Source organism: Eutrema salsugineum, unplaced genomic scaffold, assembly GCF_000478725.1.
Source record: "Eutrema salsugineum unplaced genomic scaffold, Eutsalg1_0 scaffold_19, whole genome shotgun sequence".
NCBI classification, from domain to species: Eukaryota; Viridiplantae; Streptophyta; class Magnoliopsida; order Brassicales; family Brassicaceae; genus Eutrema; species Eutrema salsugineum.
Genome location: NW_006256838.1, coordinates 1,417,792 through 1,443,246, shown reverse-complemented (window position 1 = coordinate 1,443,246; position 25,455 = coordinate 1,417,792). Strand labels below are relative to the sequence as shown.

General features: G+C 37.6%; 6 protein-coding genes and 1 non-coding gene across 12 annotated transcripts; 3 read left to right on the top strand and 4 right to left on the bottom strand.

Moving 5' to 3' along the window:
- The first annotated feature begins 3,551 nt into the window (after nucleotides 1-3,551).
- LOC18020363 lies at nucleotides 3,552-5,698 on the top strand. The gene is made up of 11 exons (XM_006402630.2): nucleotides 3,552-3,702; nucleotides 3,804-3,880; nucleotides 4,001-4,076; nucleotides 4,188-4,260; nucleotides 4,367-4,418; nucleotides 4,508-4,569; nucleotides 4,750-4,813; nucleotides 4,894-4,951; nucleotides 5,031-5,117; nucleotides 5,215-5,308; nucleotides 5,462-5,698. Exons 1-11 carry the CDS (start codon nucleotides 3,626-3,628, stop codon nucleotides 5,552-5,554), a joined length of 813 nt encoding a protein of 270 aa, XP_006402693.1. The 5' UTR covers nucleotides 3,552-3,625; the 3' UTR covers nucleotides 5,555-5,698.
- Nucleotides 5,699-6,301: 603 nt separating this feature from the next.
- On the bottom strand, nucleotides 6,302-7,241 carry LOC18020362 (tetrapyrrole-binding protein, chloroplastic). The gene has a single exon (XM_006402629.2). It carries the CDS (start codon nucleotides 7,175-7,177, stop codon nucleotides 6,395-6,397), a length of 783 nt encoding a protein of 260 aa, XP_006402692.1. The 5' UTR covers nucleotides 7,178-7,241; the 3' UTR covers nucleotides 6,302-6,394.
- A 454-nt stretch (nucleotides 7,242-7,695) lies between these two features.
- On the top strand, nucleotides 7,696-16,424 carry LOC18020361 (eIF-2-alpha kinase GCN2). Of its 5 annotated transcripts, XM_024157049.1 has the most exons (30): nucleotides 7,696-7,772; nucleotides 7,884-8,139; nucleotides 8,301-8,375; nucleotides 8,484-8,543; nucleotides 8,625-8,730; nucleotides 8,930-9,034; nucleotides 9,177-9,581; nucleotides 9,735-9,866; nucleotides 9,945-10,031; nucleotides 10,164-10,250; nucleotides 10,333-10,444; nucleotides 10,724-10,841; nucleotides 10,963-11,017; nucleotides 11,209-11,378; nucleotides 11,730-11,914; nucleotides 12,202-12,350; nucleotides 12,454-12,703; nucleotides 12,996-13,269; nucleotides 13,348-13,441; nucleotides 14,026-14,106; nucleotides 14,212-14,268; nucleotides 14,369-14,500; nucleotides 14,594-14,677; nucleotides 14,763-14,871; nucleotides 14,938-15,074; nucleotides 15,442-15,549; nucleotides 15,664-15,749; nucleotides 15,831-15,933; nucleotides 16,024-16,152; nucleotides 16,252-16,424. In XM_024157049.1, the coding sequence occupies exons 2-30, from the start codon at nucleotides 8,015-8,017 to the stop codon at nucleotides 16,360-16,362; spliced, it is 3,726 nt and encodes a 1,241-aa protein (XP_024012817.1). In that variant the 5' UTR covers nucleotides 7,696-7,772; nucleotides 7,884-8,014; the 3' UTR covers nucleotides 16,363-16,424. The 5 variants fall into 5 exon arrangements, 4 of the variants coding, with proteins under 4 accessions (XP_024012817.1, XP_006402691.1, XP_024012818.1 ...); XM_006402628.2 differs by having other exon boundaries at nucleotides 7,769-8,139; nucleotides 9,177-9,575; XM_024157050.1 differs by having other exon boundaries at nucleotides 7,769-8,139; nucleotides 9,177-9,575; nucleotides 9,732-9,866.
- Nucleotides 16,425-16,727: 303 nt separating this feature from the next.
- Nucleotides 16,728-17,033, bottom strand: LOC18020360. Its single transcript, XM_006402627.1, has one exon. It carries the CDS (start codon nucleotides 17,031-17,033, stop codon nucleotides 16,728-16,730), a length of 306 nt encoding a protein of 101 aa, XP_006402690.1.
- A 743-nt stretch (nucleotides 17,034-17,776) lies between these two features.
- TRNAT-UGU lies at nucleotides 17,777-17,848 on the top strand. The gene has a single exon. It is a non-coding gene; the product is annotated as a tRNA-Thr (tRNA).
- Nucleotides 17,849-17,958: 110 nt separating this feature from the next.
- Nucleotides 17,959-21,506, bottom strand: LOC18020247 (serine/threonine-protein kinase-like protein ACR4). The gene is made up of 2 exons (XM_006402626.2): nucleotides 21,185-21,506; nucleotides 17,959-20,891 (listed from the first exon to the last, which is right to left on the bottom strand). Exon 2 carries the CDS (start codon nucleotides 20,813-20,815, stop codon nucleotides 18,128-18,130), a length of 2,688 nt encoding a protein of 895 aa, XP_006402689.1. The 5' UTR covers nucleotides 20,816-20,891; nucleotides 21,185-21,506; the 3' UTR covers nucleotides 17,959-18,127.
- Nucleotides 21,507-22,299: 793 nt separating this feature from the next.
- On the bottom strand, nucleotides 22,300-25,029 carry LOC18020246. 2 transcript variants are annotated; one of them, XM_024156967.1, is made up of 5 exons: nucleotides 24,970-25,029; nucleotides 24,414-24,548; nucleotides 24,083-24,191; nucleotides 23,899-23,999; nucleotides 22,300-23,605 (listed from the first exon to the last, which is right to left on the bottom strand). In XM_024156967.1, the coding sequence occupies exons 2-5, from the start codon at nucleotides 24,546-24,548 to the stop codon at nucleotides 22,631-22,633; spliced, it is 1,320 nt and encodes a 439-aa protein (XP_024012735.1). In that variant the 5' UTR covers nucleotides 24,970-25,029; the 3' UTR covers nucleotides 22,300-22,630. The 2 variants fall into 2 exon arrangements, with proteins under 2 accessions (XP_024012735.1, XP_024012736.1); XM_024156968.1 differs by lacking the exon at nucleotides 24,970-25,029 and adding an exon at nucleotides 24,639-24,886.
- Between the last annotated feature and the right edge of the window lie 426 nt (nucleotides 25,030-25,455).

Genomic DNA, 25,455 nt, shown 5'->3' with positions numbered 1-25,455 from the left:
ACTTTGAAGAACAGGGAAAAGGATCAACGTGAAGACAATAAGATATGTATTTGTATCCGGGGAATATTCTATAAATCAAAAAGTGGAAACCAGAGGCAGAAGCTACCAAAAAGGCAGCATTCACATATAACAAGATATGCAGTTGTTTTTTTTAGAATTACTTTTTGGTAAGAGGAAACTACATAATTTGTTATTTGGAAATTTTAATTTTAAAAAATATATGTACGGAGAACCCGTCTACTCAATTGGAAAAATACTTAATTTTTAAATAAGGAAAAAATGTTGTATCACATAAGATGGTGAATCAGAAAGCTCCCTCTATGTTCCATTGATTATGTCAATAGAGAGCGCAATCAAGCAGCAGATATATTAGCAAAGAAATCATATGAAAGTAGTAATTCATATAATATTTATTATTGTCCGCCTATATAGCTACTGAACTATTTGTATTATCCGTTTACGGAATAATTAATATAAAAAGATGTTAAAAAAAAAAAAGTTGGTTTAGAAATAAGGAAACGGAAAATATTTTTCAATTTTGTTAATATTAATGTAAAAAAAAAAAAACATAAATATGGTAGTTTCCCGCCGAAAAAAATATATGGCAGTTTCCCATATATATGTACGGGCTAAAAACAGTTCCGGTGTATATACATCATTAAGGTTTGCACTTTGATTGTTCTTCTTTCCTCTGCGCTCTGTTAACCCCATCCACGCAGAGTCCTTTGATTGTCCAGTCCGATCTATATTGCTTCGTATCCGTCAGGTTTGTCTCCATCTCGAATTACTTGTTCGTGTCAGGAATTTATAAACCGTAATTTATATATTGTAGAAACTTTTGTTAGATTAGCCAGGAACCTTACCCAAAAATTACCACGTTTATGAGAGTCCCTTGATTAAAGTTTTGATCTTTCGAGGCGATGTTTAGTTGTTGGGATTTTGGTAAAGGAGATCAGAATGGGTTTCTCAATCGCCGGTTCTGTTTTGGGGAACTGGCTCGCCAAGAGGTCCCTGAAGAAGAGGATTCGTATTCTTCAAAAAGTAATAGACGATCTAAACAAGGTATGATTCTCTGTTAGATTTGATAATTGTAGGAATTGTATTTTTTGGAAATAATTGAAGATGGCTGCATGATTTGAATCCATTTTCATAGCAAAGTATATATTAGTGTTGGTATATTGTTCTTTTCTCATTGTACGTTCATCTCAGCCGCTTGAGATGATCTTAAAAGCTGAGAAAGAATGCATTGAAGAGGCTGCCAGTGAGCTTGAGCAAGCAGGCGAATACGGGGGGATTTACGAATCGAGTATGACCATTTGTTTTTTTACTTGCTGCAGCAATTTTGACCTTATGTTTGGCTTAACTCTTCTAATTTTCATCTAACTGCTGCTTCAGTACATATGGAACGGAAAGAGATGCATGATGAATTTGCCAACTACTGGGCGAGTTTGCGGCTGCCTCTTCTTTATGAAGTGAGGTTTTTTTCTTATTCAGTTTTTGAAAGCATTTTATTAGTATAAGTTTTCTTACATTCAATTCGATTCAAAATAAATAAATAAATAAAAAGTTTGCTTACATTGAAGAGATTAATAACTGAACGTTTGACAATCACCTTTTTGTGAAACAGTTGGATACGATCGAAAAACTCATGGAAAAAGAGATTGAAGCATTGCAATACGGAGATTTCACCACACAAAAGACGAAGCTTTGCTTCTTCATCTAGTAGTATCAAGTTGTTTTTGTATCTCTCTCTATCTATATAGGGCTGATAATTCAATTAGAGTTTGAAACGATGAGCGATGGTTTTTCTTTATCCTCGCATAAATTAACTTGATTTGCATTAAAACAATCTCGATTTCTTCGGTTCCCCCTTCTTATGATATTCAGAGATTCTTCTCAAAAAATATTTTTGCATAACTCGCGTCATAATGTATGTACTATGTACTTATGTAGTGCGCGCGTGTACTAAACGCATTGCCTTCTCGGATATTGAGAGCACAAAAATTGGAATACAATAGACCTTGCTAATCATTTATCTAATTATTTTTAACAATTTGTTCAGGATTACTAAGCATAAAATGATTTTTTTTTTTTTTGCCTTCAACAGCAGAATTGGAGCCTAGAATTAGGCAAAGCAAAGAATACCACAGGGTAGTGTCAATATAAACACTTCTTTATCAATCACTAAGTCAATGTAACAGATACATTCTTCATATTATTCTGTTTCATTCTCTGTGTATTTCTTAATGACTCATTCATCAACATGGCAGCATCTGCACTTTTGATTTACCTCTATTTTATTTTTTGACAACATCTCCATAATTTTTTTGTGTTTTTTTGCCAATGCAAGAAATAATTACCTCCTCATCATCTTCGATCTACATTTCATTTTTTTCTCTCTCACCAACTCGGTTAACCTCCTGACAGAAACAAAAGACATGGGTGTTTTGTGGCCAGTGCGTTTCTCGCATTACCTTGACAAACTTATTATTTCGTTTATGTGGACCGTACATCGCTGGCTTTCTACAGAAATAATCTGTTTCACAATGTTTTTTAGGTGTGTCTTCGGAATAGTTTTCAACCTTAGATAGCGGAGAGCAGCTTCCATGTTTGATTTATTATGCCTCTCAATCGTCTTAACAATATTTTAAGTAGTTCTATATTTGGTATAATAGTCTTTTTTTTTGACAACATATTTGGTATGATAGTCTTTTTCAACTTTTTGCTCTTATCTTAATCCAATTCATGAAGATGAAAATTTTAACTCAGTCCAAATGAAAAAAAGTCTCAGCTCACACAAAAATGTGTTCATGTAGACTATTTATTAAGTCTAAATGAAGAAGAAGAGTAAACAACTCATACATAATGTTAATGTAAATTCATAACTTAGTTGCTATGCTATCTGACGATTGAGACCAAACATTAGTTTCATATCTGAACAATTGATGCACATGTAATGATCAATTGTTTAGATTCGACTGAAAGACACCAAAAATAAGATAGTATATTATATTGTATCATAACACAAAATGTTTGGGATTAAATATATCTGACTCAAAAAATAAAGTATTTTTTGAACAACTTATGCATAATGATTATTTATGTTCAAAATAAAAATATCAAAAATAAAAGAATAACTTATTTTGTATCAAAATATTACAATCTTAAATTATGATGGGAAAAAATTAGGTTTTAATCCATGATATACTTAAAATTTCTTCATTTTCTTACTATTAGAATGAGAAAATATTATGTCTATGTGGTGATGAGCGATGGTGATTTCGCAACGTAGAAGAAGATAATGCAAGTTTTTATTTATCCTAGTTGGTTCCTTGTAATATTAACTTGATTTGCATTAAAACAAATAATCTCGATTTTTTTCGGTTTCTCCATCTTCTGATATTCAGAGATTCTTTTGGGGTATTAGAGCTTTATCGAAGATAACCGGAATAGAACCGGAACCGGGTTTTGGCTTGGGAATTTCCTCAATTCCGGAAAAAAAAAACAATTCGATCTGATTAAAAGAAAAACACCCAAATCAAATTGCATTTATACCGAAGGCGTTAAAGTGCTCTTAGTCGGAATGTAATTTTGGGTCCAAAGATTCGCTCTTTCTCCGACAAGAATGTCGACATTTAGTTTGTTCCTCGCTCTTTTACAACTCGTGGGTTTCTTATTTCCGTTGAGAGTTTCCGCAATCAGGTGATTAGTTTTGTGTAACATCTTTGTTTCTATGAATTGCGTACCCCTGTTTGTCTCGCTTGATTTTCATTTCCTTTAGATCTCGATTGAATTTTTTGAAGGAAGGATATCGGATTTTTAGAAGAGCGGAGTTGCAGAACAACTGTCCAAGGAAGGTATTTGATCTCCGATGATGAAGGTCAGCAATTGCCCTTCCAATTCACTCTTTAAACATTCATTTTACACCATTTAATCTCTATGGACATGAGTCTTTGCGAGAAAGACTGGTTTTTTAAAGCATGACTGGTTATTGTTGCAGGCAATGTGTGTGATGCTCTGTCACTGGATTCTCGAACACGTTGTTGTCCTTGGAAAGGAGAACGATTCTCTTGTCAGTGAGTCATTTTAAGAGGATAATTATAGCCTTTAGTTGAGAAAGTATCGGTTTTTAGACTAATGTGTTCTTAATCAGACTTCTTTGTTTTGTTGTTTGGCTTGAATTGAAGTGGATGCAACCTACTTTCACAATGCTGCAGCTCTTATGAGTTTTGCGTTTCTTGCTGCTTGAATCCGAACCGGGTATTCTATGGAATCGTTTCTTCTTTTTCTTTTCGGTTACTCTTTTCAGATTATTCTCTGTTCTCGCTTCATTATTATTTGCTCACGGATATTCTATCTTCTGCAGACGCTGCTTGAGAAGGCGGTTAAGATAAAAGTTGCAAAGCCGGCTACAGCAGGTAACTTGTCGTTGTACAGCAGCTCCGGTTCTAAAACCGCATAGATGTATTTTGAATTTGAAAGGTCACTAATTTTTCCTCTTTAGCAGGGACATACAGGTCTGTATTTGACTTTTGTGCCGGGAGATGCCGCCATAATTCTGAGAGTGTGGTAAGCGATTTACTGTTTTTCTTTCTGTTAGAATTGGTTTCTTGTTCCTATCTTGGCAAGTTTCTTGATGTTATGTCATGAAGTGGAGCAATTTAGTGTGGAATTGAAATTTTATCTGAAAATGATGGAATTGCTCATGAAAATGTAAAGACGTAAATCTTTCTTCCCTGAAACTTCCAGGTTCATGAAAATGCATACCACAGCAAGTTTCACCATTGTTTTTCTCTGACATCAAATGCGTCAGGTTAGCTTGCTTTTTTCTTTCAGATATCGTTTAAATGTCAAAATACTGTACCTTTCATTTTCATTATATAACTGAAACAGGGGCTAATCTTACACAAATTGAGACAAGACTTCTTGGCATTGACGTTATTGTCGGAAGGTAAACACACTCACTTCTTTACCAGGATGATTTGTGGATACCATATTCTTAGACTCTTTTTATTGACTTGGGTTCATAGTCAAGGAGATTCATGCGATGCAGTTTGCAAGTCACGTGGACAATTGTGTGTGATGAATAAACTCTCACTTCTAAACCAATGTGACGTGTAAGTTACCAGAGTCATCTTTTAAGCCAACCATCAAGGCATATTTTAGAGATTCAAATCTCACAGTCTGATGTTCACCTGTTTTTTGTTTACTCAGTATGCAAAGATACATGACCTGCAAGGGCTCCTGTTTAGCAAGTGCCGGGGCTGACCAGCCTGCTGAAGTTGTCGAAGATGCGCCCAGAGATTTGGTATTCCATCTTCTATCTTCTCTTATGTGCGCTTTAGGTTTCTGAATCCTCAGTGAAACATCTCATTCACATTGCTTCTCCTGACTTAACCTTTAAATCTTGATCATAAACTAAGTGATTCTATATGTGTGTGTTTATTTTCTTGGTTTTCAGTATCCAGGGGCGTGCTTGTATACCCGGACACAATCAATGCTTTCTTGTGACGGTTCACACCAATATACCCGAAGACTCTGTCCATGTGCCTAGACACTAGTCAGTATTGTTGAGACTTGTGCATTTATTTTCCCCTTCTTATATACACATGCATGTACCCCAAAACAGATATTAATGGAATTAAGTTTTAGAGTTTTTTTTTTCCAAGGGAAGTGATTAAAGATCCCTCTTTTTCCCCAGACTCTAGCTCAAATAGTCTGAAGAAGGCGCAAGAATCGATTATATCAATAAATTTCTCCCTCTCGCAACGGTTTTGGAATGCTACTTCAAAACTCTGATTCCTTTGCTGATCATGACATGTTTTCACATGGGTGGAAGAAAACATATATTTTTGATATATCTATATTTATGCATATGACTAAACGTTCACTCATTTAAAACCGCACAATGATAGGAAGCATCTGTCCACATCAACTGTGACTTGTGTGGCCTACGTTGAGAATTAACTACGAGGCTACAGAAGCAACAACGTATCCTTTAGTTCTTTTTCACACATTGAGGTGCAGCTTTCTTGAACAGAGCCAAAATCACAACTTTGGTTTCTTTCATCAAATCAAAACAGATGACACGAACAAGAGAAGGGCTTTTTTGGACCGCTGGAGTTTAAAGTTGTTTCAGTTTTGATCTGTCTGAGAATGAATTCATTAGTTTCGTGATCTTAATATCTGCAGAACTTGTAAATTTCACACATTGATCAACCAAGAAAAGACTGATGGTTTTTTATTCATTAACTAATGATCTGACTGTGTTCACACATTCATAATCCCAATGAAACCGTCATTGAAGAGAAAGAAAATCCACTTAATTGATGATTGATTACAGAGATTCGTTTATACTTTCAAATTATCGGAAAAAAATAAATTAAAAAAGACATCAGAAACTGTAATCTGTTTTAAACATTCTCGTATCTTTCTTAGGTTCCTTAGGCCCAACTCTATTTTCAGCTTCGTCTGCTTCTTCATTATCATCACCAGCTATCACAAACGCGGGATGGCTCAAAACGCATTTCAGAAGCTGCGTTCCTCTCAACGCGTTTGTGAGCGGTAAGTGTCCTAAAGGCGTTTCATCGTTGAGCTCCCACTTGAATTCGTCAGGAAACGCTCTGTAGTTGTATTGCACAACCTCTGTATCAAGGAGCTTCATCCATTCAACTTTGATGAAGAATCTAGAGAAATCTTTCTTGACCTTTAACCAGATTTTGCGTTGCACGCTGTATCCGAATCTCCCGTCGCTGTGTTTAGTCCATAGATTGTCAATTGCCTGGAGATCTTCGGTCGAAATTGATTTCACTTCGGAGAAGAAAACGTATCCGCGTTTCACGGCGGCTTCTCCGGCTATTTGGATGAGTAATCTCCGAGTTTCCTCGTCGGCTTTCCTGAAATCCTGGTTGATCAGATGGGTCGCTAGGACATCGAATTTGGTCGCGGTTTCGGCGGTGACGGCGGTTGAGGCGGAGGCGTTTGTGGTGGTTGCGGCGGATACGACGGAGACGGAGGAGGAAGAAGAGGAGCAGATGAGAGAGAAAGTGGCGGCGGAAGTGGGTTGTTTGAGGGAGAGAGAAGTTGGTCCGAAGTGAGATTGGCAATGGAGATTGTGGCGGTGGTGTTGGTAAGATGAGGAATGGTGGTGGTGGTGGAGAGAGTTTGTGGTCGCCATTGATGGAGGAAGAGAGAGAGAGGTCACGTCAGGAAGATAGAGAGAGAGTGAAGTTGGAGAGTTTAAAGAAGAAGAGAGAGTGAGAGAGAGAGATAAGGTGTGGAAAATCAGGAAGGACTAGGCGGGGTCGATTCTGATTGGTCACTTAAGGGTCAGGTTTGATTCTCTTTTTCTATACTTTCTTTCCATTTTTTATTTCAAAGGAAAAAGATTTCTAAGACTTTTTTTCCTGCTTTTTTTTTTTTTTCTCTCACTAATTTCTAAGAATATTAATGTATACAAGTACTATATTGTTTTTGATGATTGACTTATGTCTACGTCATTTCTCTCGTTTTCTTTATTGAATGAAACTATGAAAGTAATCTCGCTAATGTAAGATTTTTAAATATATATGGTTATTGTTAGGAAAAGAAAAAAAATTGGACAAAAGAATTATCATCACGAGCCTTTAATGGGTTTATAGATAATTGGGTATCGATATGCCCATTATTCGATTGATACTGAATGCGACGCCGTTTAGACGTCTTTGCTGGACTGGAATCAGAGTGTCTACTTTTTTGGTCCTGCTGGCGCCATCTTTGAAGAGCAGTCGAAGGTTTTTGGTTATTGAGACTTATATAAACGATCCGCCAAGAGCAAATTTTCCGTATTGGGGGGAATATATATGTATAAAGGAAGCTAATCGGTAGGTTTTTGAAATTTTTAGATCGAGATTGTTTGGCGGGAGTTGTGAGAGACGAAGGCGAGAGACGAATTAGACGGGAGTTGGGGTTTTTGGTAGTGGTGATTCGAGTGAGGATCGGAGAAATTGTTTCTGATTGATTTGGGCTGAAGGGAATGGGTCGCAGTTCGAAGAAGAAGAAGAAACGAGGAGGTAATAACGGAAGAAGAGGTCAGCTAAAGGACCATGGATCTAATGATGATGAAGAGAACGAACTGCTCTCCGAGGAGATCACTGCTCTGTAAGTCGGAACTGTTTATTGGTTCGATTTGTGTGAAAATTGGTTATCGAGGCAATGTGAGAATTAGTTTTTCTTTTTTTGGGAGAAAAAGTTGCCATGGAAGATGTGTTATGTTAATGTTCTAATAATGAGGATCGTTTTTTTTGTTTCCATGTTTTCAGCTCTGCTATATTTCAAGAGGACTGCAATATTGTTTCGAATTCGCGCTCGCCTCCTCAAATAGTTATTAAACTCAGGTTTTCTTCTGATCAACCGTGTGTTTGCATTCAGGTTTACCCGCTGTGATGTTTCTGGTTTACGCATGAAATGCTTCTGATTCACCTTGCTCTTTGTAATTCGAGCAGGCCTTACTCAAAAGATATGGGATATGAGGACACAAACATTTCTGCTACTCTTATTGTTAGGTGAGTATATTTCTCTCTGTATCTATACATAGTTAACATGTTGATATTTCATTACTCCTTCTAACTAAGTTTTCCTTCTAGATGCTTACCAGGATATCCTTACAAGTGCCCTAAGCTGCAGATTACTCCAGAACAAGGGTTGGCAACTGCTGATGCTGACAAGCTTTTATCCCTTCTCCAGGACCAGGTATTGTATTGATGCATTCCATGACATTTTCATTTTTTTTTTGTATTCTTGCCCACCTTTTCTTTCTTATTAAACATAGCAGTTCAAAATTTGGACTATTAGAAATGATTTTCATACTGATATACTCTGTGGTCTGTAAGAATTCAGAAGTGCTCTATGCTGACATAAGGTACTTAAAAAAATATTATATTTTACGCAGGCAAATTCCAATGCTCGTGAAGGTCGGGTTATGATATTCAACTTGGTGGAGGCTGCTCAAGAGTTTTTATCGGAGATAATTCCTGACAGTCTTGCTGAAGAATCTGTAAGTATATTCACCCAAATTACTGTTTTGTAATCTTTTCAATTTATCAACTTTATCCTTGTGTCTGATTATACTGCATCTCTTATGTGTTGGCATTGGTCTTTCTTTCTGTAAATACATTATGTCATTATTTCTTCTGAAGGTTCCATGCTCGACTGAACATCATAGCGCTCAGTTCATCGAGGAAGCTATGCCTTCAAATAAAGCAAAATCCTGTTCTGTTGGACCTTTTGTATATGGTTTTATAGACTTATTTAGCGGATTAGAAGATTCAACAAATTGGAGTCTGAATCCAGATGAAAGTAGGGGAATCGTTTCTACAGTACAATCCCACACAGTAGACACTGCAAGAATTTCGCATGAGAAGCTGGACAAGAATCTGAAGCGATTTGAAGACAACGCTAAAGAAGAAGTTCCCTTGCCTTCTCCCATTGCCAAACAAAATACTCTTCAAGGGGGTAATGTTGATGATACCTCTTCCTTTGACTCAAGTAACTCCATTGAAGGTGTTGAATCTGAATTTACCGAAAATGAGAAGAAGGTGAGGGTATGTCTATCTGTTTTATCTCAATCACTCCCCTTTTAAACTGTATATGTGCACAAAAAAATCAGCAGGTGATCCTTTACATATGAGACACTACTTAAAATTTGGTATAATGGGAAGTGCTACATATTTTAGAATTCTTGTTTCTTTTAGCAGGAATCAAGTCTTCAAGTTGATACAACTGAAGATGACAACAATCACTCAGAGAGTGAGTCGCTGGGGTCATGGTCTTCTGTTCCGTCAGCTCAAGATCAAGTGCCTCAGATTAGCAAGATGGATCTACTAATGGTAATCTCCTTATTTTCTTTCTACATGTATGAAAGATTAATGTAGCTCTATCTAAGCACCTTATTTTTACTCTAACAGGTCCATTTACTTCGAGTTGTGTGCTCTTCCAAAGGGCATTTGGCTGATGCATTGCCACGGATAACTGATGAACTGTATCAGCTTGGCGTACGTCTTTTACCTGATCTGAATTTTCATTTATCAGTTCTCAATAATTGTTTCATCATATTAAAAGATTTTTTTTTTCCTTTTTTCCCAAAACCCTGTTAAATGGTAGTATTCTTTCTTAAACTACTTCAGATATTGTCTGAAGGGGTGTTAGATTTAGCTTCCAAATCATCTCCAGACTTCAATAGAACTTTCGAAGATGTATTTAATCAAAACATGGTACGTATACCTTGGCACACTTAATGGTTATTAATTATTTATTTGAGTTTCAAATAATGAATCCTATTGATATTATCTTTAGGCCTCAACCAGATTTCCTCAGTTTTGGGAGCCAACTTCTGATTTTGGCGAGCCAAATGCGTCACTCCCAAGCTCACGATATCTCAATGACTTTGAAGAGTTGAAACCCCTTGGTATATTTTCCATTATGCTTTTCTTTCTCTTTCTTGTGTCAATGTGGATTTATGTCAGTGAGAGATATGGTGTGAACTTGATCAAATTTAGTGGCCTCTTTGCACAAGGACTGATGAGATATTATTCATTAATTATTTATTTACGTATTAACTTCTTTTCCAAATTGTCTTTGCATAAGTTATGTTCACTCTCTCAACCTTTTTCTATTTGTTCTGCGATTTTAATTAGAGTGTAAAGTAGTTTTCCTTCTTGCTGTCTGCTGAAATATTTGTTGGCAGGCCAAGGTGGTTTCGGTCACGTTGTGTTGTGCAAAAATAAACTGGATGGAAGACAATATGCAGTGAAGAAGATTCGACTGAAGGACAAAGAGATACCTGTCAACAACCGGATAGTTCGGTAAGTGAGATACCTGTTAATATTAGCTAAATGGTATGCCTGCAAGATGTATGTAGTGAGCATATTATACTCTGTATCTAGTATGATGCTAAAACTGTTCCTGCTTGTTGGAGCTACTCAGAGAAGTAGCAACACTGTCCCGCTTGCAGCATCAGCATGTTGTACGTTACTATCAGGTAAAGTTCCTTTCCGCTATTCTGAGATTTCTACTGATTACTGAGTACATTCAGTGAGATATGTCATATTGGATACCAGCCATGTTGTACCTATTTAGTATATATTGTTATTTCTATCAAGTCCTTATCAAGCACCCAATTTCTGCTTCTGTCTTTTGACTGTTAAGTGTTTGTTAACGATCCTATTTTAGGCGTGGTTCGAAACTGGAGTTGCTGATCCTTATGCTGGAGCAAATTGGGGATCAAAAACTGCAGGGAGTTCAATGTTCAGCTACTCGGGTGCTGTGTCAACTGAAATTCCTGAGCAGGACAATAAGCTGGAGTCTACTTATCTATATATTCAAATGGAGTACTGTCCCAGGTAAAGGGTTTAAAAGCCCAATCTTAACTCTTATGCTTTGACTGCACCCATCTCCTGGGCTTTTGAAACACATATATATAACCATTGGTTTTTCTCGAAACATATTGATTTTTGACAGCGGGAGTTATCTAAGTTATTTCTAAGTTCCTTAGTGTCCTATGCCTACTCACTCACATACTCTAGTGGTACAAGACAAATTTAGGAACAGTAATTTGTTTTAAAATGACTGATATTTGCGGATCTGTACATTTTATCCTTGATCTGTATAACTCTGTTATTTTCTGTAGTCTAAGCTTTGGTTCCTATCTTGTCTTTCCTCTTCTTACTTTGTCTGTTCGTATTATATTCAAGGACTCTCCGTCAGGTTTTTGAATCATATAATCACTTCGACAAAGATTTTGCATGGCATTTAATTCGGCAAATTGTGGAAGGCTTAGCACATATCCATGGACAAGGAATAATTCACCGGGATTTTACACCTAACAATATTTTCTTTGACGCCCGGAATGATGTCAAAATTGGGGATTTTGGTCTCGGTAGGCTTCCCTACTTAATCCTTTTCCTTGCTTAAATTTCTTGGTATGTTATGTGTTCACATGACTCTCTGTGTTAGGTTTTAAGCTCTCTAATAATGTAACGAAGGTAGATTCCATGCTGGATTCTTGCGTTTGATCATCCAACTATGACGTATGAATTGTACCGACTATGTTGTTCAAGTCTTGGAATTAAAGAATCAACCTAGTCATCTCATTATACTATGATTATGTGGCTATTATATGGAAACCAAAAACTAATTATACATGCATTTTTTCTACGTTATCAGCAAAGTTCTTGAAGCTGGAACAGTTGGATCAAGATGGGGGTTTCTCTATGGATGTGGGTGGAAGCGGAGTTGAAAGTACTGGTCAAGCGGGCACTTACTTTTACACAGCTCCTGAAATTGAGCAAGGTTGGCCTAAGATTGATGAAAAGGTTAGTAGCTGTTAGCGCATTAACTGATTTTTATCCAAAAAATGCTTGAATATATACTTTCTTCTTATTTCCTTGTATTTCTAAATGATGCTTTAAATTGCAGGCTGACATGTATAGCTTAGGGGTTGTATTCTTTGAACTTTGGCACCCTTTTGGAACCGCCATGGAAAGACACATCATTTTAACCAATCTGAAGCTGAAAGGAGAACTACCTGTCAATTGGGTGAATGAATTTCCTGAACAGGCTTCTCTACTGCGGCGTTTATTGTCTCAAAACCCATCTGATCGCCCCTCTGCCACAGAACTTCTTCAGCACGCATTTCCTCCCAGAATGGAATCTGAGATACTGGATAGTAAGTTCTCTACTACCACCTGTCTTGTTCTGTCTCTATTCAGCTGAAGTTACAATTCGTAAACTGGAGGTTTATAATTTCTGTTCATTCGTATTTTCATCTGTCTAGTCTTTCGCTCATAACTTATAAAGTTCAAGTTATTGTTAGTAGTGTGTGTGTGTGTGTGTGTGTGTGTGTGTGTGTGTGTGTGTTATCTTTTATTTGATGTCATGTTAATTATTCTCTCAGTTAGCATCCTCTATTTGGTCTTCTTTCGGATGGCATCGAGTAACTTTTCTTTTCTGAATTTCAGATATTCTAAGAATAATGCAAACTTCTGAGGATTCAAGTGTTTATGATAGAGTAGTAAAAGTGATATTTGATGAAGAAGTATTAGAGATGAAAAGCCATCAGTCTAGCAGATCAAGAGTCTGCGCAGATGATAGTTATGCTCAATACACAGAGATGGAAACTGAGCTTCGTGATTACGTTATTGAAATCACAAAGGAAGTCTTTAGGCAGCATTGTGCGAAGCATCTAGAGGTCATCCCGATGCGTTTGCTTGGCGATTGTCCCCAGTTTAGCAGGTATACTTCTTTACTTATTACTGTCCATCATTTTTCATGCATACTAAATTTTGATCTAATTTTATCTTCCCTTTAAAGGAAAACTGTAAAACTTTTGACCAATGGAGGAGACATGCTTGAACTATGCTATGAGCTACGACTGCCTTTTGTGCATTGGATTAGCGTAAATCAGGTCCCATTCTATTCTTTATGTGGTTATTCTGTGTGTTGTATGTTGAACAAAGAAGTGCTTATATATTCCTTTTCTCTATAAGATTAAATCCAAATCGAATGTGAAGTTTAACTAAAACGGACCAAAAACTGTCTTATATTGCTCTGCTTTTTATGTACATAGGACAATTATACAAAGTGTAAAATTGGCAATGGAAAATTCGCAACAATATTTAGTGAAATCGCGAGTTGACATCATCTTACGTTGTAATTGGTACTACTTTCTATTTGAGATCTTCTCTAGTTCGTTTAGGTTCGGTTGATGCTTAGGTTTAATCTTGAACCAACTGGTAAGATGCCAGGGGAAATTTTCTAATTCACAAAAATTCAAGTTGTTTGAATCAAGAATGCTTAAGTTTTCAAGAGACTATGTTTTGCTAATTACACATATAGCGTACTGTTAACTCATTCAAATTAAAGTTTAATTCGATCTTTATTCTGAGAAAGTCATAGCTTCCCTTGAGATTGTTTTTTTTCTTTCTTTTTTGTGGTTTTCCTGTTTTGCTTTATTTATCTAATTTGGCACACTTCAATTTTGCAAAGCAGAAATCCTCATTCAAGCGATATGAAATATCTCATGTGTACAGAAGAGCAATTGGTCACTCTCCACCAAATCCGTGTCTTCAGGTACTGGGCTCAGACACTGCTGTTATACTTCCCCCCACCATTCCTTCTAATGAATGCTGGCATTCTTTTAGTTTCTCTGTTTATAAATGTTTTGATTGCCAATAGGCGGACTTTGACATTGTTGGAGGTACAACATCCCTGACAGAGGCAGAAGTTCTCAAGGTGCCTAGTCGAATTTCCTTATTATTATTAAGATCTTTTCATCTTTAGTTTAAATGGGCATCCTGCCTTATGCACTTTCCTTAATCCACCAACTTGGCAGGTGATCGTGGACATCACGAACCACATCTTTCATCGCGGATCTTGTGACATTCATTTGAATCATGGAGATTTGCTGGATGCGATTTGGTCCTGGGCAGGAATTAAGGCCGAGCATAGGCGAAAGGTTGCAGAGGTATGGTTACTGTCACTTAAAGGTCATTGTATTATTATTTTATTTTTTTATCAGTACCTTGACTATTTCATTTTCCTGCTTTCCACTTGGAAGCTTCTTTCCATGATGGGATCCTTGCGTCCTCAGTCATCTGAGCGGAAGCTAAAATGGGTTTTCATAAGGCGTCAACTTCTGCAGGTTTGAGGCCAGTAACCTTTTTACATGGTTGCCATATCAATATTGATAGTTTTCTATGTCTTACTCGAAATCTCGTGCTTACCAGGAGTTGAAGTTACCTGAAGCTGTTGTCAATAGGCTGCAGACTGTTGCTTCAAGGTTTTGTGGAGCTGCAGATCAAGCTCTTCCTCGTTTAAGGGGTGCTCTTCGTGCTGGTACGACCTAACCTTTGCTCCCCCTAAATCATGTACCAGATTGTTATTGGTTTCACTTGGCTGCAGATAGACCTACACGCAAGGCACTTGATGAGTTGTCAAACCTATTAACCTACTTGAGAGTCTGGAGAATAGAAGAGCATGTTCATATTGATCCTCTGATGCCACCTACTGAAAGTTATCACCGGAATTTGTTTTTTCAGGTACAAGTCAATGTAGCTTCTTTTGCGTATTTCATAGGCTTTTGGATCTTCTATTTTTAATGTCGTTTATAATGATTGATATCCCTACTCTGGTATCAAGAGAAGAGATGGGTTTTTCATAGATGATTAGTTAATGACAACGTTAGCGTGTTGATTGAGTCTGGTTAAAGTCTGACGGAAAATCGTATTTCATTACAAGATGAAGATCTAAAAAGTAAGAAATTTATTCTCATATAATTAGCTCTTATATGAGCAAAACCCTGTTTATCAGTATCAGAGTTAGTGAAGACGTTTGAAGATTTGGTACATGAAATTTAGTATCCTTCTAATTGCTGCCAACTCCCAAGCTAATACAATGTTTTTCCAGGTATTCTTAACAAAAGAGAATAGCACTGGGACATCTAATGATGGCGTTTTACTTGCTGTTGGTGGTCGTTATGATTATTTGGTTCATCAAGTGTGTGATCGTGAACATGTAAGTTCTTTCTATATACATCCATCTTGCATGAAGAGGAGTTACATTGGTGTCACTGTGAAATGGTAAAACAGGTTATTGACTGGTTTTTTTTCTTTCTGTTACTGCATCCAGAAAATGAATCTCCCTGGTGCTGTTGGCGTCAGTCTTGCACTGGAGACAATATTTCAGCATCTTCCTATGGATCTAAGGCCTATTAGGTGCGTTGTTACTTTCTGCAACCTTTTTCATAATATAAAATAGAAACACCTGACTCCTCCATAATCTGTATTGAGCTGCAGAAATGAAGTCAACACCATTGTACTTGTTTGTTCAAGAGGAGGTGGCGGTTTACTGGTGCAGCGCATGGAACTAGTTGCAGAACTATGGGAAAGAAGTATAAAGGTGAAAGCTTGAATGTATCTTTTTCATTAAATTTGTTTGAAAATATCATTTGTGTTAAACATCTAATAACGCGCCTCAATGTTTTGGCAGGCTGAGTTTGTTCCAACACCTGATCCAAGTCTTACAGAGCAGTATGAATATGCAAACGAACATGATATCAAATGTCTACTGATTATCACAGAGTCTGGTGTGACTCAAAATCAGATAGAGTTTGTTAAGGTAATAATACGACCTGTGATTAAGCCTTATTAGTCAAAAATCTGCCTAATTCTCTAAGAAGAAAACTGTGAAAATGACCCGGAAATTTGCGTTTTGCAGGTTCGGCACCTTGAATTGAAGAGGGAGAAAGTGGTGCAAAGAGAAGAACTTGTCAGATTTCTGCTGGCTGCAATGGCTGTTCAATTTAGAAACCCCTCTGTTTGGAGCTAAATAGAGTTAAAAAAAAAAAAAAGAGCAACTTTTTATTTTTGTTCGACTATGAGAAATTATTATACGTCACTCAAAATCACGATAATTATACGCCACTCTCTCTGTGTACATGACTGATGAATTTTTAATTTTGTTGAATTCAATTTTGAATATGACACTGCTAAGAATTAAGATAATTTTTTTACGAGATTATTATCAAGAATTAAGATAATTTTTGACTAGATTATTATTGTCTTCTTCAGAATTCTTCATTTGCATAGTTAACATATGAATCAATACCATAATGAAAATAACTAAAAGAAAAAAACTAAAAACTAAATATTATTGATTTCATTATATCGTGAAAAGTACACGAAAATGGATCATTAATTTGATCCAGGAAACTTAAGAGAACAAGCAGATTGAAAGAAATGAATAGGATAAGATTTGCCAGGATAACAAACTAAAAAGCAAGGATCAAGAAATGTGCTCACTGCTTGACAACAATCTTTTGATAGCCATCTGAAATCTGAATCTGATGCTAATCTTAGTGCATCATAACATCCCGGCACGTTATCTATGGCAGTTGTTTCACAATTTTCATGTCCCACTAATGCTTTAGATTGTCTGAAAACCAATGCTGAAATTAAGGCTAACAAGAAAAACATCACTGTGGTTTGTTTTTGATTCATTGTTGAGGATATGAAAGAAAAGAAAAAACTGTTTTGTAGATTTTGATTGTGTAGAACTAATGAGAACTTATAAACAGAAAAAGCTATATATATATATATATATAGAAGATGTGTGAATTTGACTATAGTAGAAAGTTCAAAAAAATTGGAAAGTTTAAAATATTTGTTTGACCCATACGCATACGGCATATCTACAATCAATTTTTGTATTAATTACGTCATACTATCAAGGAAAGTGTAGATTAACTCTTTCTATTGAGCAGGTTTCATAGAATATGCGTTAATTCATAATATAAAAAACACACAAAAATTGGAAAGTTTATAGATTTGTTTGACACATGTATATTGACAATCAATTTGTATATCAAATATGTGATACTATCAAGGAAAATATACAATAGCTGGTTCATATATTCTCGCCTTTCTTTTTTCATACAATAAAAATTCATTCTATATCAAAAGTCTTCCATAATGATGAGGTAAACAAATATGGTATTTGAAATACCGACACTTTCAGTTTTGGTACGTAGCCTTTGTAATTAAATACAACATTATGTCTGGAGCCAGTATAGTGATAAATTGGAGATAAATTAAAAAACCGATATTGGTGTCGGTTGGTTATATTTGTTTGCCCAAATTTGATCATTATGAATAATATGTCACAAGTTGATAGATTTTTAAAACAAGCAAAAACAAAACTGTATTATACTATTTAAATGCTACATAATCTTGTGAAACGAAAAGCCCGTATAGCTCAGTGGTAGAGCGTCAGTCTTGTAAACTGAAGGTCCGTAGTTCGATCCTGCGTGTGGGCATTTTTTAATTTTTCTTCTCCTTTTAGTAATTTATTACGTATTCACTGTAGAAAAATATCAGAGGAAATAGACTCTTGAGAACGTCTTCACTCTTTAGGGAAGATCACAAAAGAACTTGGTAATAATTAGTAAAAGAACCTTGATACATTCTTCCTCGAAGAGTCTCTCTCTCTGTGTCTTTCTTTGTTACATTCATGCTTTGCAAACACATTTTACATCAGAGTAAATATTTTATATATATGTCATCGTCGCTAAAAGCTGGAGAAAAAACACTTCGTTTCAGAAATTATGATGCAAGAACAAGCTTTGTCCAGGAGAAGCTGGTCCTATCTCCTCTTCAAGACTCCTCAACGCCTCTTGTTGTTTCCTTCCTTCGTCCTCATCCTCCTCCGCCACATCTCCTTCAGACGCCGATGATTTCCTCCTCTGCGATGATGTCACGCTCGGGAAAGTTATCCACGACCCGCCTCTAAACTCCGTGTTCTCTGAACCCGACCTTTTGGAACCGATCCTCCATGACTTCTTGTGCATTCTGCTGCTACCAAGAACTACTTCTGTTGGTAATATTGGCTGCTCGCTGCTCGGATTCCCCATTAGCTGTGCGAGCGCTCGTTCCAATGCTGTTGTCACTTTATCCATTGATGGTCTATCTTTCCCTCTCATCCTCACGCATTTGCAGGCCACGCTCACGATTCTTCTCAGAGCTTCAATCTCAGATGGTTGTTTCAAGACCGGGTCCAAGATTGCTGTTATATCTCCTGCTTTGATCAAAGGAACCGCCCATTCTACTATGTTTCCTTCTTCGTAGTGCATGTCAATGGCTTTCCTTCCACTTAGGATCTCGAGAAGCAAGACTCCGAAGCTGTAGACATCGGATTTGGTTGTGAGATAGTGTAGTCGATAGTACTCAGGATCAAGGTAACCGAGAGTGCCTGCTGGTAGTTCTGCTAAAGGAGAGCCACTATCGACAGGTCCGAGTAAGGAGAGACCGAAATCAGCTACTCGAGCATTGTGTTCTTCGTCTATAAGAATGTTTGATGACTTAATATCACGGTGAATGACAGGAGGGCAAGCGTATCCGTGCAAGTATTCGATTCCTCTTGCAGCTTGAACAGCAATAGTTACTCGTTTGACCCAATCTAGTTGCTCTTTCAAGGCCTTGTTCTTTCCATGGAGATGGTTGTGCAGCGAGCCGTGTGCCATAAACTCGTAAACCAGGAGCCTTTCTCCTCCTTCTTCGCAGTAGCCAAGAAGGCTAAGCAGATGAGCATGGTTGAGTCTTGATAACAGATCAAGCTCCGTGCGAAACTCATTTGAATTCTTCTGTTTATCAGATGACATTATCGCCTTCTTCACAGCTACAGTGGTTCCATCTCTCAGCACGCCTTTGTACACACATGAGAAACTCCCTTTCCCTACTATTGACTCTTCTTTGAATCCTTCCGCGGCTTTTTCAAGCTCCTCGTAAGTGAACACACGAGCCCTCCTGCGCTTTTGCAGCTCATCAAGATCAGGACGGATTTTGCCATTATCTTTCGTGAAAGCTGAATCTTTAGAAGACCTTGCATCACTTCCTGAGCACCTACAATGCCTCAATCTGTACCTAATGTATAAAACCGCTGTTATGGACACAACCGCTATCAAAAGCAGAGCAAAGCCAATCTCTGCAGTTGCAATAGGTAACTGCAGTGACCAAAACTTTTCTCTTGATTTGCCCTCACCGGTCAAAGAAGACGAACAGTTGGAGGAACAGTCAGGGGAGATGCAACTGGAGCAGTTATAAACACAAACCTGATCAGAACTCTCTGTGCATTCACTTCTCCGGTACATCTCAGGAGGGCAACTGGTACTACAGGGCAAGCAAATGTGAGAGCCAGGAGATTTGCAAGGCGAGTTGTCTCGGTTTCCGAGTACATGACTTCCCGGCGGGCAAGGAGTGTCTATACAGAGTCCTGGTGAGACAGCTAAAGGGATAGAAGCAGGGAAACCAAGACCCCAACAAACCGGGGACATAGAACTCCCTGAGAGAACTCCGCAAGTGAAGTAATCCCCTGCAGCAAGATCATAAAAGTCGACACCTTTAGGAGCAGGTGTACTCCTATTCACGAAAAAGCCCCAACAAACCGCACTGTGATCAAAGCTTTTGATTCCACAAGCGTAAAACTTGCCACCGACCACTGTTAAGAGTGGCTCTTTTGGTGGAAGATCAAGAATCTGTTCAGGCGTGGAGGTCCCGGAGATCTCAGCTTCGAACTCTAAGCTCTTTCCCCAACAGAGCACTCGAGAACTCAACCCGTCAAGAATGCCACATACATGGTATCCACCAGCTGCAATCTTCTGAAACTTTGTTTCCTTTGGGCTCAAAGTGATTACTTGACTGCTATTCTCGTCTCCCCAACAGAAAACAGATTTGTCTTTTGAAGACAGCCCACAGTTGAACTCAGAGCCAGCCGAGAGTGAATGTATCTCCTTATCAAAGACAAAGTTTCTGGTCATATTGTATCCCCAACAATCAACAAGGGAAGAAGAAGAAGAAGAAGAAACGCTCTTTCGTCTTCCCATTAACGGTTTCCTCAAACCGCAGAGATGGTAATCTCCAGCACTAACTTCTAAGTACTCAGCTCCTTTGATCATTGGTTGTGGAACTCCCATTTGAATAAATCCACTGTTTCCCCAACAATATGGCTGATGAGATTGCATCAGAAGCCCACACATAAAACCATCTCCACCCGTCAAACCGATGAACTGGAAATGAGCAGGAGTTCCATAGAGGATCGCTGCATTCGATCCATAGCAAACCACAAGATGAGAACCATCAGATTTCAGACCACAGAACACAGAGCCACCCTCTCCGTAGGATATTGCAATTGAAGACATCGAGCCAAGAGCAGAAGCAAGCTGCCATAGACTAGTGAAAAGCACAAGCTTTGCAAGGAGATTCCATTCCCTTGCTCTCCTTTCAAACATTCTCTTTCTATACACACAAACCAAATACTTCTTTTCAAAGTCAACCCACACGCTTCTTAGTTACTCTCTTCACTCTCTGAGACATTCCATAGATTGGGTAGTTAGCAAAAAAGTCACAAGAAGTTCCACATAACTCAAACCTTTTTCTTTACTGCAACCAAGGGCATGCAACATCTAAAAGAATTGAAAATTCCAGGCAATGAGAGCTGAATTAGTGTCGAAGAAACAAAGGAACCATGAGAAGACAAGCCTCCGAAGATTCAGGAAACAATCTTGAAGCGGAAAAATTCTTATTCTAATTCAGACAACAATGTCAAAGAAGGACCTCTTGTCTCTCTATTCTTCTGCAACTAAAACAAAAACACTTACCCCTTTCAGATCCCAGAGCGCAAGGCAATAACATCATAACATCCTTAAAAAGGCCCTTGAAAGCTTAAAGCTTATCCGAAATTCCCAACCCAAGAAAGAAGCACCTCCAAGTAATTCGTGAACTGGATTTTTTTTAGCCGACTAAAAAAGAAGTGTAGAGAGAGAAATTGAGTGATGAAAGTAAGAGCTAGAGTTATACATTCAGCATTAGCTCATGGAAATCTTGAGAAACCCAGATAGGAAGAGAGAGAGAGGAAGAGAGAGAGAGTCATGGAGCTTGTCATAGTGTCCTGTAGTACTGAGGGGCATTAAATGCGACCAAAACTGCTGCTTCTCAGTAATGGCAAATGTAGGTGAAGCTATTTAATATGTGAGTTATTGTTACCAAATTTTCTCTTCTGCTTTCTCGTTTTTCTTTTTTTATTCTGATTTCCCCCAATTCTTCCCAAATTTGTGCAATCAAACCCAAACGTTTTATATCAAGTTTCCATCTCTATGCACATTGGAGTTGACTAACACACGAATCAATGAGACATTAACTATTTCCTCTAAAACACTTTTTTGTTTACAAATCGAAAAAATAACGTTTTTAAATGGGTTTACTTTTGTTAGTTTACTTGCGCCGTTGCCGTTCGTGTTTGGTTTCGTGCAAACCGAAACATAGATGAATCTCTAAACTTTATACTATTATATACAAATAGTAATGGGGGGGGGGGGGTTCTACTTTCTATGAGGTTTCATGCACATATTTTTGTTTAACTCTTGTCTCTCGAGACGCGAGTCACAAACATCCTCTTTTGTCTTCTTCCTCCTAATCTCCTTGTGCCTCCCAAAAGAAATGTTTTGTCCTCTTCAGACTCAATACTTCAAACACGCAAAAGAAGACTCTCTCTCTCTCTTAAGTTGCTGGATTCATATGTTTTTCCTTCTCAAAGCTGAATTTTTTGAAGTTGACGTGATACCTTTACTGATTCTAAAGATCATAAACTCAACTAACTATTTGGTTCAGATCCAACGGATGAGAATCTGCCAGTCACGTGCTACTCACATTCTAAGGAACAAGATCATATATACACACATTGGATACACACAGATGCTCTCGAAAGAATCTCCATTTACTCAGATGGCCTAAGTGCAAGCCAGCAACGAAAAATAAATACTTCATGATTTTTTGGTTTATCATTCTCTATGATATGGATATATAGAGAGCACAAAATCACACCTCAAAAAAAAAAAAAAACAGCAGTAAAAACCTCTTGATCAGAGGAAAGGCCATTTCTTGACTATCACTACATCAGGTATAATAGCAGTTCTCCTATCACTTGAACACTATCTTACAATATAGCGGATGCTTCACCATCAAAACAAAGTCCTGCTCACTTAAAACTTCGCTCTTTTCCTGTGAATGTGTAAAAGTTCACTTAAGACTTCACTTAAATCAGGTGTTTATTGCTTGCAACTATGGTGTTCTACCTGCTCTTCAGTATTTGGTGGCAGACTGTTCTTGCCTCCATTATACAGGAACTTGAATGATTCAGAATAGCTATTAGACTCTCTATCGACGATTAGCTCTGAAGAAGAGATATTTGAGGATCTACTGGTCTTGCGAGGTGAAAACGCCTCTGCTTCTGATGATGATAGTTCAGAACCAGCTCCCCGTGGACAAATTGCAGTACTTGAGTTTACGACCTTTTGAAATCTTTCCATGGATGGATTTTCCGGAATTTCAATAAGGATATCACCAGCTGGATGATTCTGCTCTGTGGCAACCATAACAGATTCACTTGACAACTTCTTCCCAGGAAGATTAACACAGTCCAAGTCACCTGGATTTACACAGCAGCTTTTGTTATACGACTCGACACAAGATGATACAATCTGGCCAGGTCCTGCAGAATCAGGAATGGACAAGTTAAGCCCATCTTTTTCCTTGCAAGTGTCTGAGCCCGCACTGCTTCTGCTGCATGGTTGTATAGCAGCAGATGATGCTAGAGACCGTTCACCATTGGAATGATGATCAGAGGGTACTTGAGTATTGTCTTTTATTTCCGGACTTATAGATGATTCTTTCCTTACATGCCCATCTTTGTCTTGCCCTGAACTCTTCTGTTTCTTACACTTTGTAGCATTATCAATGCCAAGATCAGGATGTGGAGATTTTCTGCGACGCATGCTATCACATACATTGACCTCGTCTCTCATGCTATTAATCCAGTCTGATGGATTGAAATTTAGATCAACGGAAAGGCTAATACCCTCTTCCAAACTGACATGAAACTCAAACGAAGACGAACTATGACTACCACCACTGTCTACCTCTTTCATTCTATTTTCCAGCCGAGAATCCGTTGGGCCGTTTCCATTCAATTTCTTCATATATGGAGGGGCACATTCAGAATCAATCAAACCACCATTTCGCTCCTGCATTTCCACAGAGAAGTTTAAGAGACATTGGAACTTTTGGCCAGAAACGCAGAAGTAACCATAGATACTAGAAAGGACAAAAAAATATATGCAACTATATCTACAAAGTTCCTTGAAATTATAATTGATATGACTCTTGTACCATTTCCATTAAGTGGAAAAGTGGCGCCTTTTATCAAGTCTTTTGATGGTAACCAACAAGTGTAAACTACTGCTAACTCATGCAAGCGACTGTAAGCGGACCTCAGTTTCATGCAAATGGACATTTTTCAAAAGAAATTAAATCGAACCTGATACTGTGTACTTTCCCCAAGGATAAAGCCTGGTTCTCTAGCCACAGTACCTTGAAAACAACCTCCTCGGCTTATATCCAATTCATTACCATAAGAATCTGCAATAACATTTTAACCAGTCTTCATAAATAGCTTGATAACATGAAACAAGAGAAATGCAACATAGGTAAATTCGCCAAACCTCTTTTCGCATCACATGTTCTACTTGCTGGTGCTCTAGAAGTTGTAGCTGAACTAACTTGATTCCCAGCGACCCCAAAGCCTACCGAGTTCCAACTATTTTTCTGCAACTGTTAGATACAACAACACATGATTAGGTGCCAAACAAGGAAAATCCTTAGGAGAAAGAACAGGGCATGTGGCCACATTAAATATCAAACCAACAAGGCATGAAGATGCATATTAATGATGATATCAGGTTATTTCCAAGCTAAGGACTTTCTTTCTTCCTCGGCCATATTTAGTTTTCTCTCTGAAAAATATTGAAGAACCAAGAAAAAGAAAACGAATACCTCGAAATAAGAAGCCAATGATTCAGCCATATCCGAGCTTGATCTATTAGCCGGCAAATTATATTTCTTGCACAAACTCTGAAGCTCTTTTCTCGATAATCCGCAATAGAAATCCACATCCTCTTTCCTGACCATCTGTTATAGTTACAGCATTTCAAAAAGTAATACACTTTTTAGGAAAATGAAACAAAGAAAGACCAAAGTAGAGACATTTGCAAATACAACCTTCAAGATTTTCCCTAACGGTCACAAATTTGAAGCAATATAAAACGATTTTCCCCAAGTGGACAATGAATAGAAGTTACAACATAATCGGAATGACGAAAAAAATATAAAACTAAATTCAGCTGCAAAGGGAATAGATTAAAGAGATAGAAAAGACAGAAAATTTATGCAAAGAGAATGCTTCCTCCAGTTACAGAACATCAAAACCTAAGAGACTAACACTGACTAAAGAATGATAAGAGTTAAATCCCATTTAGATCGAAAGAACACGGAATTTTTGAAAGAAAATAAAAAAAGAGAAAAGAGATAGTCAAATTATTCGTAGAGAAACCTGCTGAAGTCCTGATCGAGGGGGGCGCTTTTCCGGGAATTTTGCCGAGAAAGTGTGAGAAGATTTCTGGAAAAAAATGAGGTACGATTTCGAAATCTGCAGGTACGAAGCAGACAGAAAGAGCCCACTCAAAAGAGCCCACTCAAAAGAGCCCACTTATGTCTTCTTCAAAATGTGACCTCAAATTAAAAACTCAAATTCTGTGACCTCAAATTAAAACTCAAATTCTGTGACTTATGCCTATATGGGCCTACTTTAAGCCCATTTTTTATTCTCTTGTTTCTTCTCTGCCATGTTTTCCCCTGACAAGTATAGGGAAGCTTGGGCATCACGAATCACGATTACAACAACTGTATTGATAACCAAGATATTGAAAAAAAAAAAAAAATTGTAAAAGTGTTACTCCCTCTATTTTAATAGGTTGTTCTAGGTTTTTTCACATATATTAAAAAAACATTTTAATTTTCTGTTTTATCTTTCATTAAT

Excerpts from the sequence above, each read along its gene's own strand:
- LOC18020363 (XM_006402630.2), top strand. The coding sequence starts at position 3,626 with ATGTCGACATTTAGTTTGTTCCTCGCTCTTTTACAACTCGTGGGTTTC. Across the intron at positions 3,881-4,000 it reads TTTGATCTCCGATGATGAAG|GCAATGTGTGTGATGCTCTG; the intron begins GTCAGCAATTGC and ends TTATTGTTGCAG. Across the intron at positions 5,118-5,214 it reads CTTCTAAACCAATGTGACGT|TATGCAAAGATACATGACCT; the intron begins GTAAGTTACCAG and ends TTGTTTACTCAG.
- LOC18020362 (XM_006402629.2), bottom strand. The coding sequence starts at position 7,177 with ATGGCGACCACAAACTCTCTCCACCACCACCACCATTCCTCATCTTAC.
- LOC18020361 (XM_024157049.1), top strand. The coding sequence starts at position 8,015 with ATGGGTCGCAGTTCGAAGAAGAAGAAGAAACGAGGAGGTAATAACGGA. Across the intron at positions 8,376-8,483 it reads CAAATAGTTATTAAACTCAG|GCCTTACTCAAAAGATATGG; the intron begins GTTTTCTTCTGA and ends TAATTCGAGCAG. Across the intron at positions 10,032-10,163 it reads ATGAACTGTATCAGCTTGGC|ATATTGTCTGAAGGGGTGTT; the intron begins GTACGTCTTTTA and ends AAACTACTTCAG.
- LOC18020360 (XM_006402627.1), bottom strand. The coding sequence starts at position 17,033 with ATGAATCAAAAACAAACCACAGTGATGTTTTTCTTGTTAGCCTTAATT.
- LOC18020247 (XM_006402626.2), bottom strand. The coding sequence starts at position 20,815 with ATGTTTGAAAGGAGAGCAAGGGAATGGAATCTCCTTGCAAAGCTTGTG.
- LOC18020246 (XM_024156967.1), bottom strand. The coding sequence starts at position 24,548 with ATGGTCAGGAAAGAGGATGTGGATTTCTATTGCGGATTATCGAGAAAA. Across the intron at positions 24,000-24,082 it reads AACATGTGATGCGAAAAGAG|ATTCTTATGGTAATGAATTG; the intron begins GTTTGGCGAATT and ends ATGTTATTGCAG. Across the intron at positions 23,606-23,898 it reads GGGAAAGTACACAGTATCAG|GAGCGAAATGGTGGTTTGAT; the intron begins GTTCGATTTAAT and ends GTGGAAATGCAG.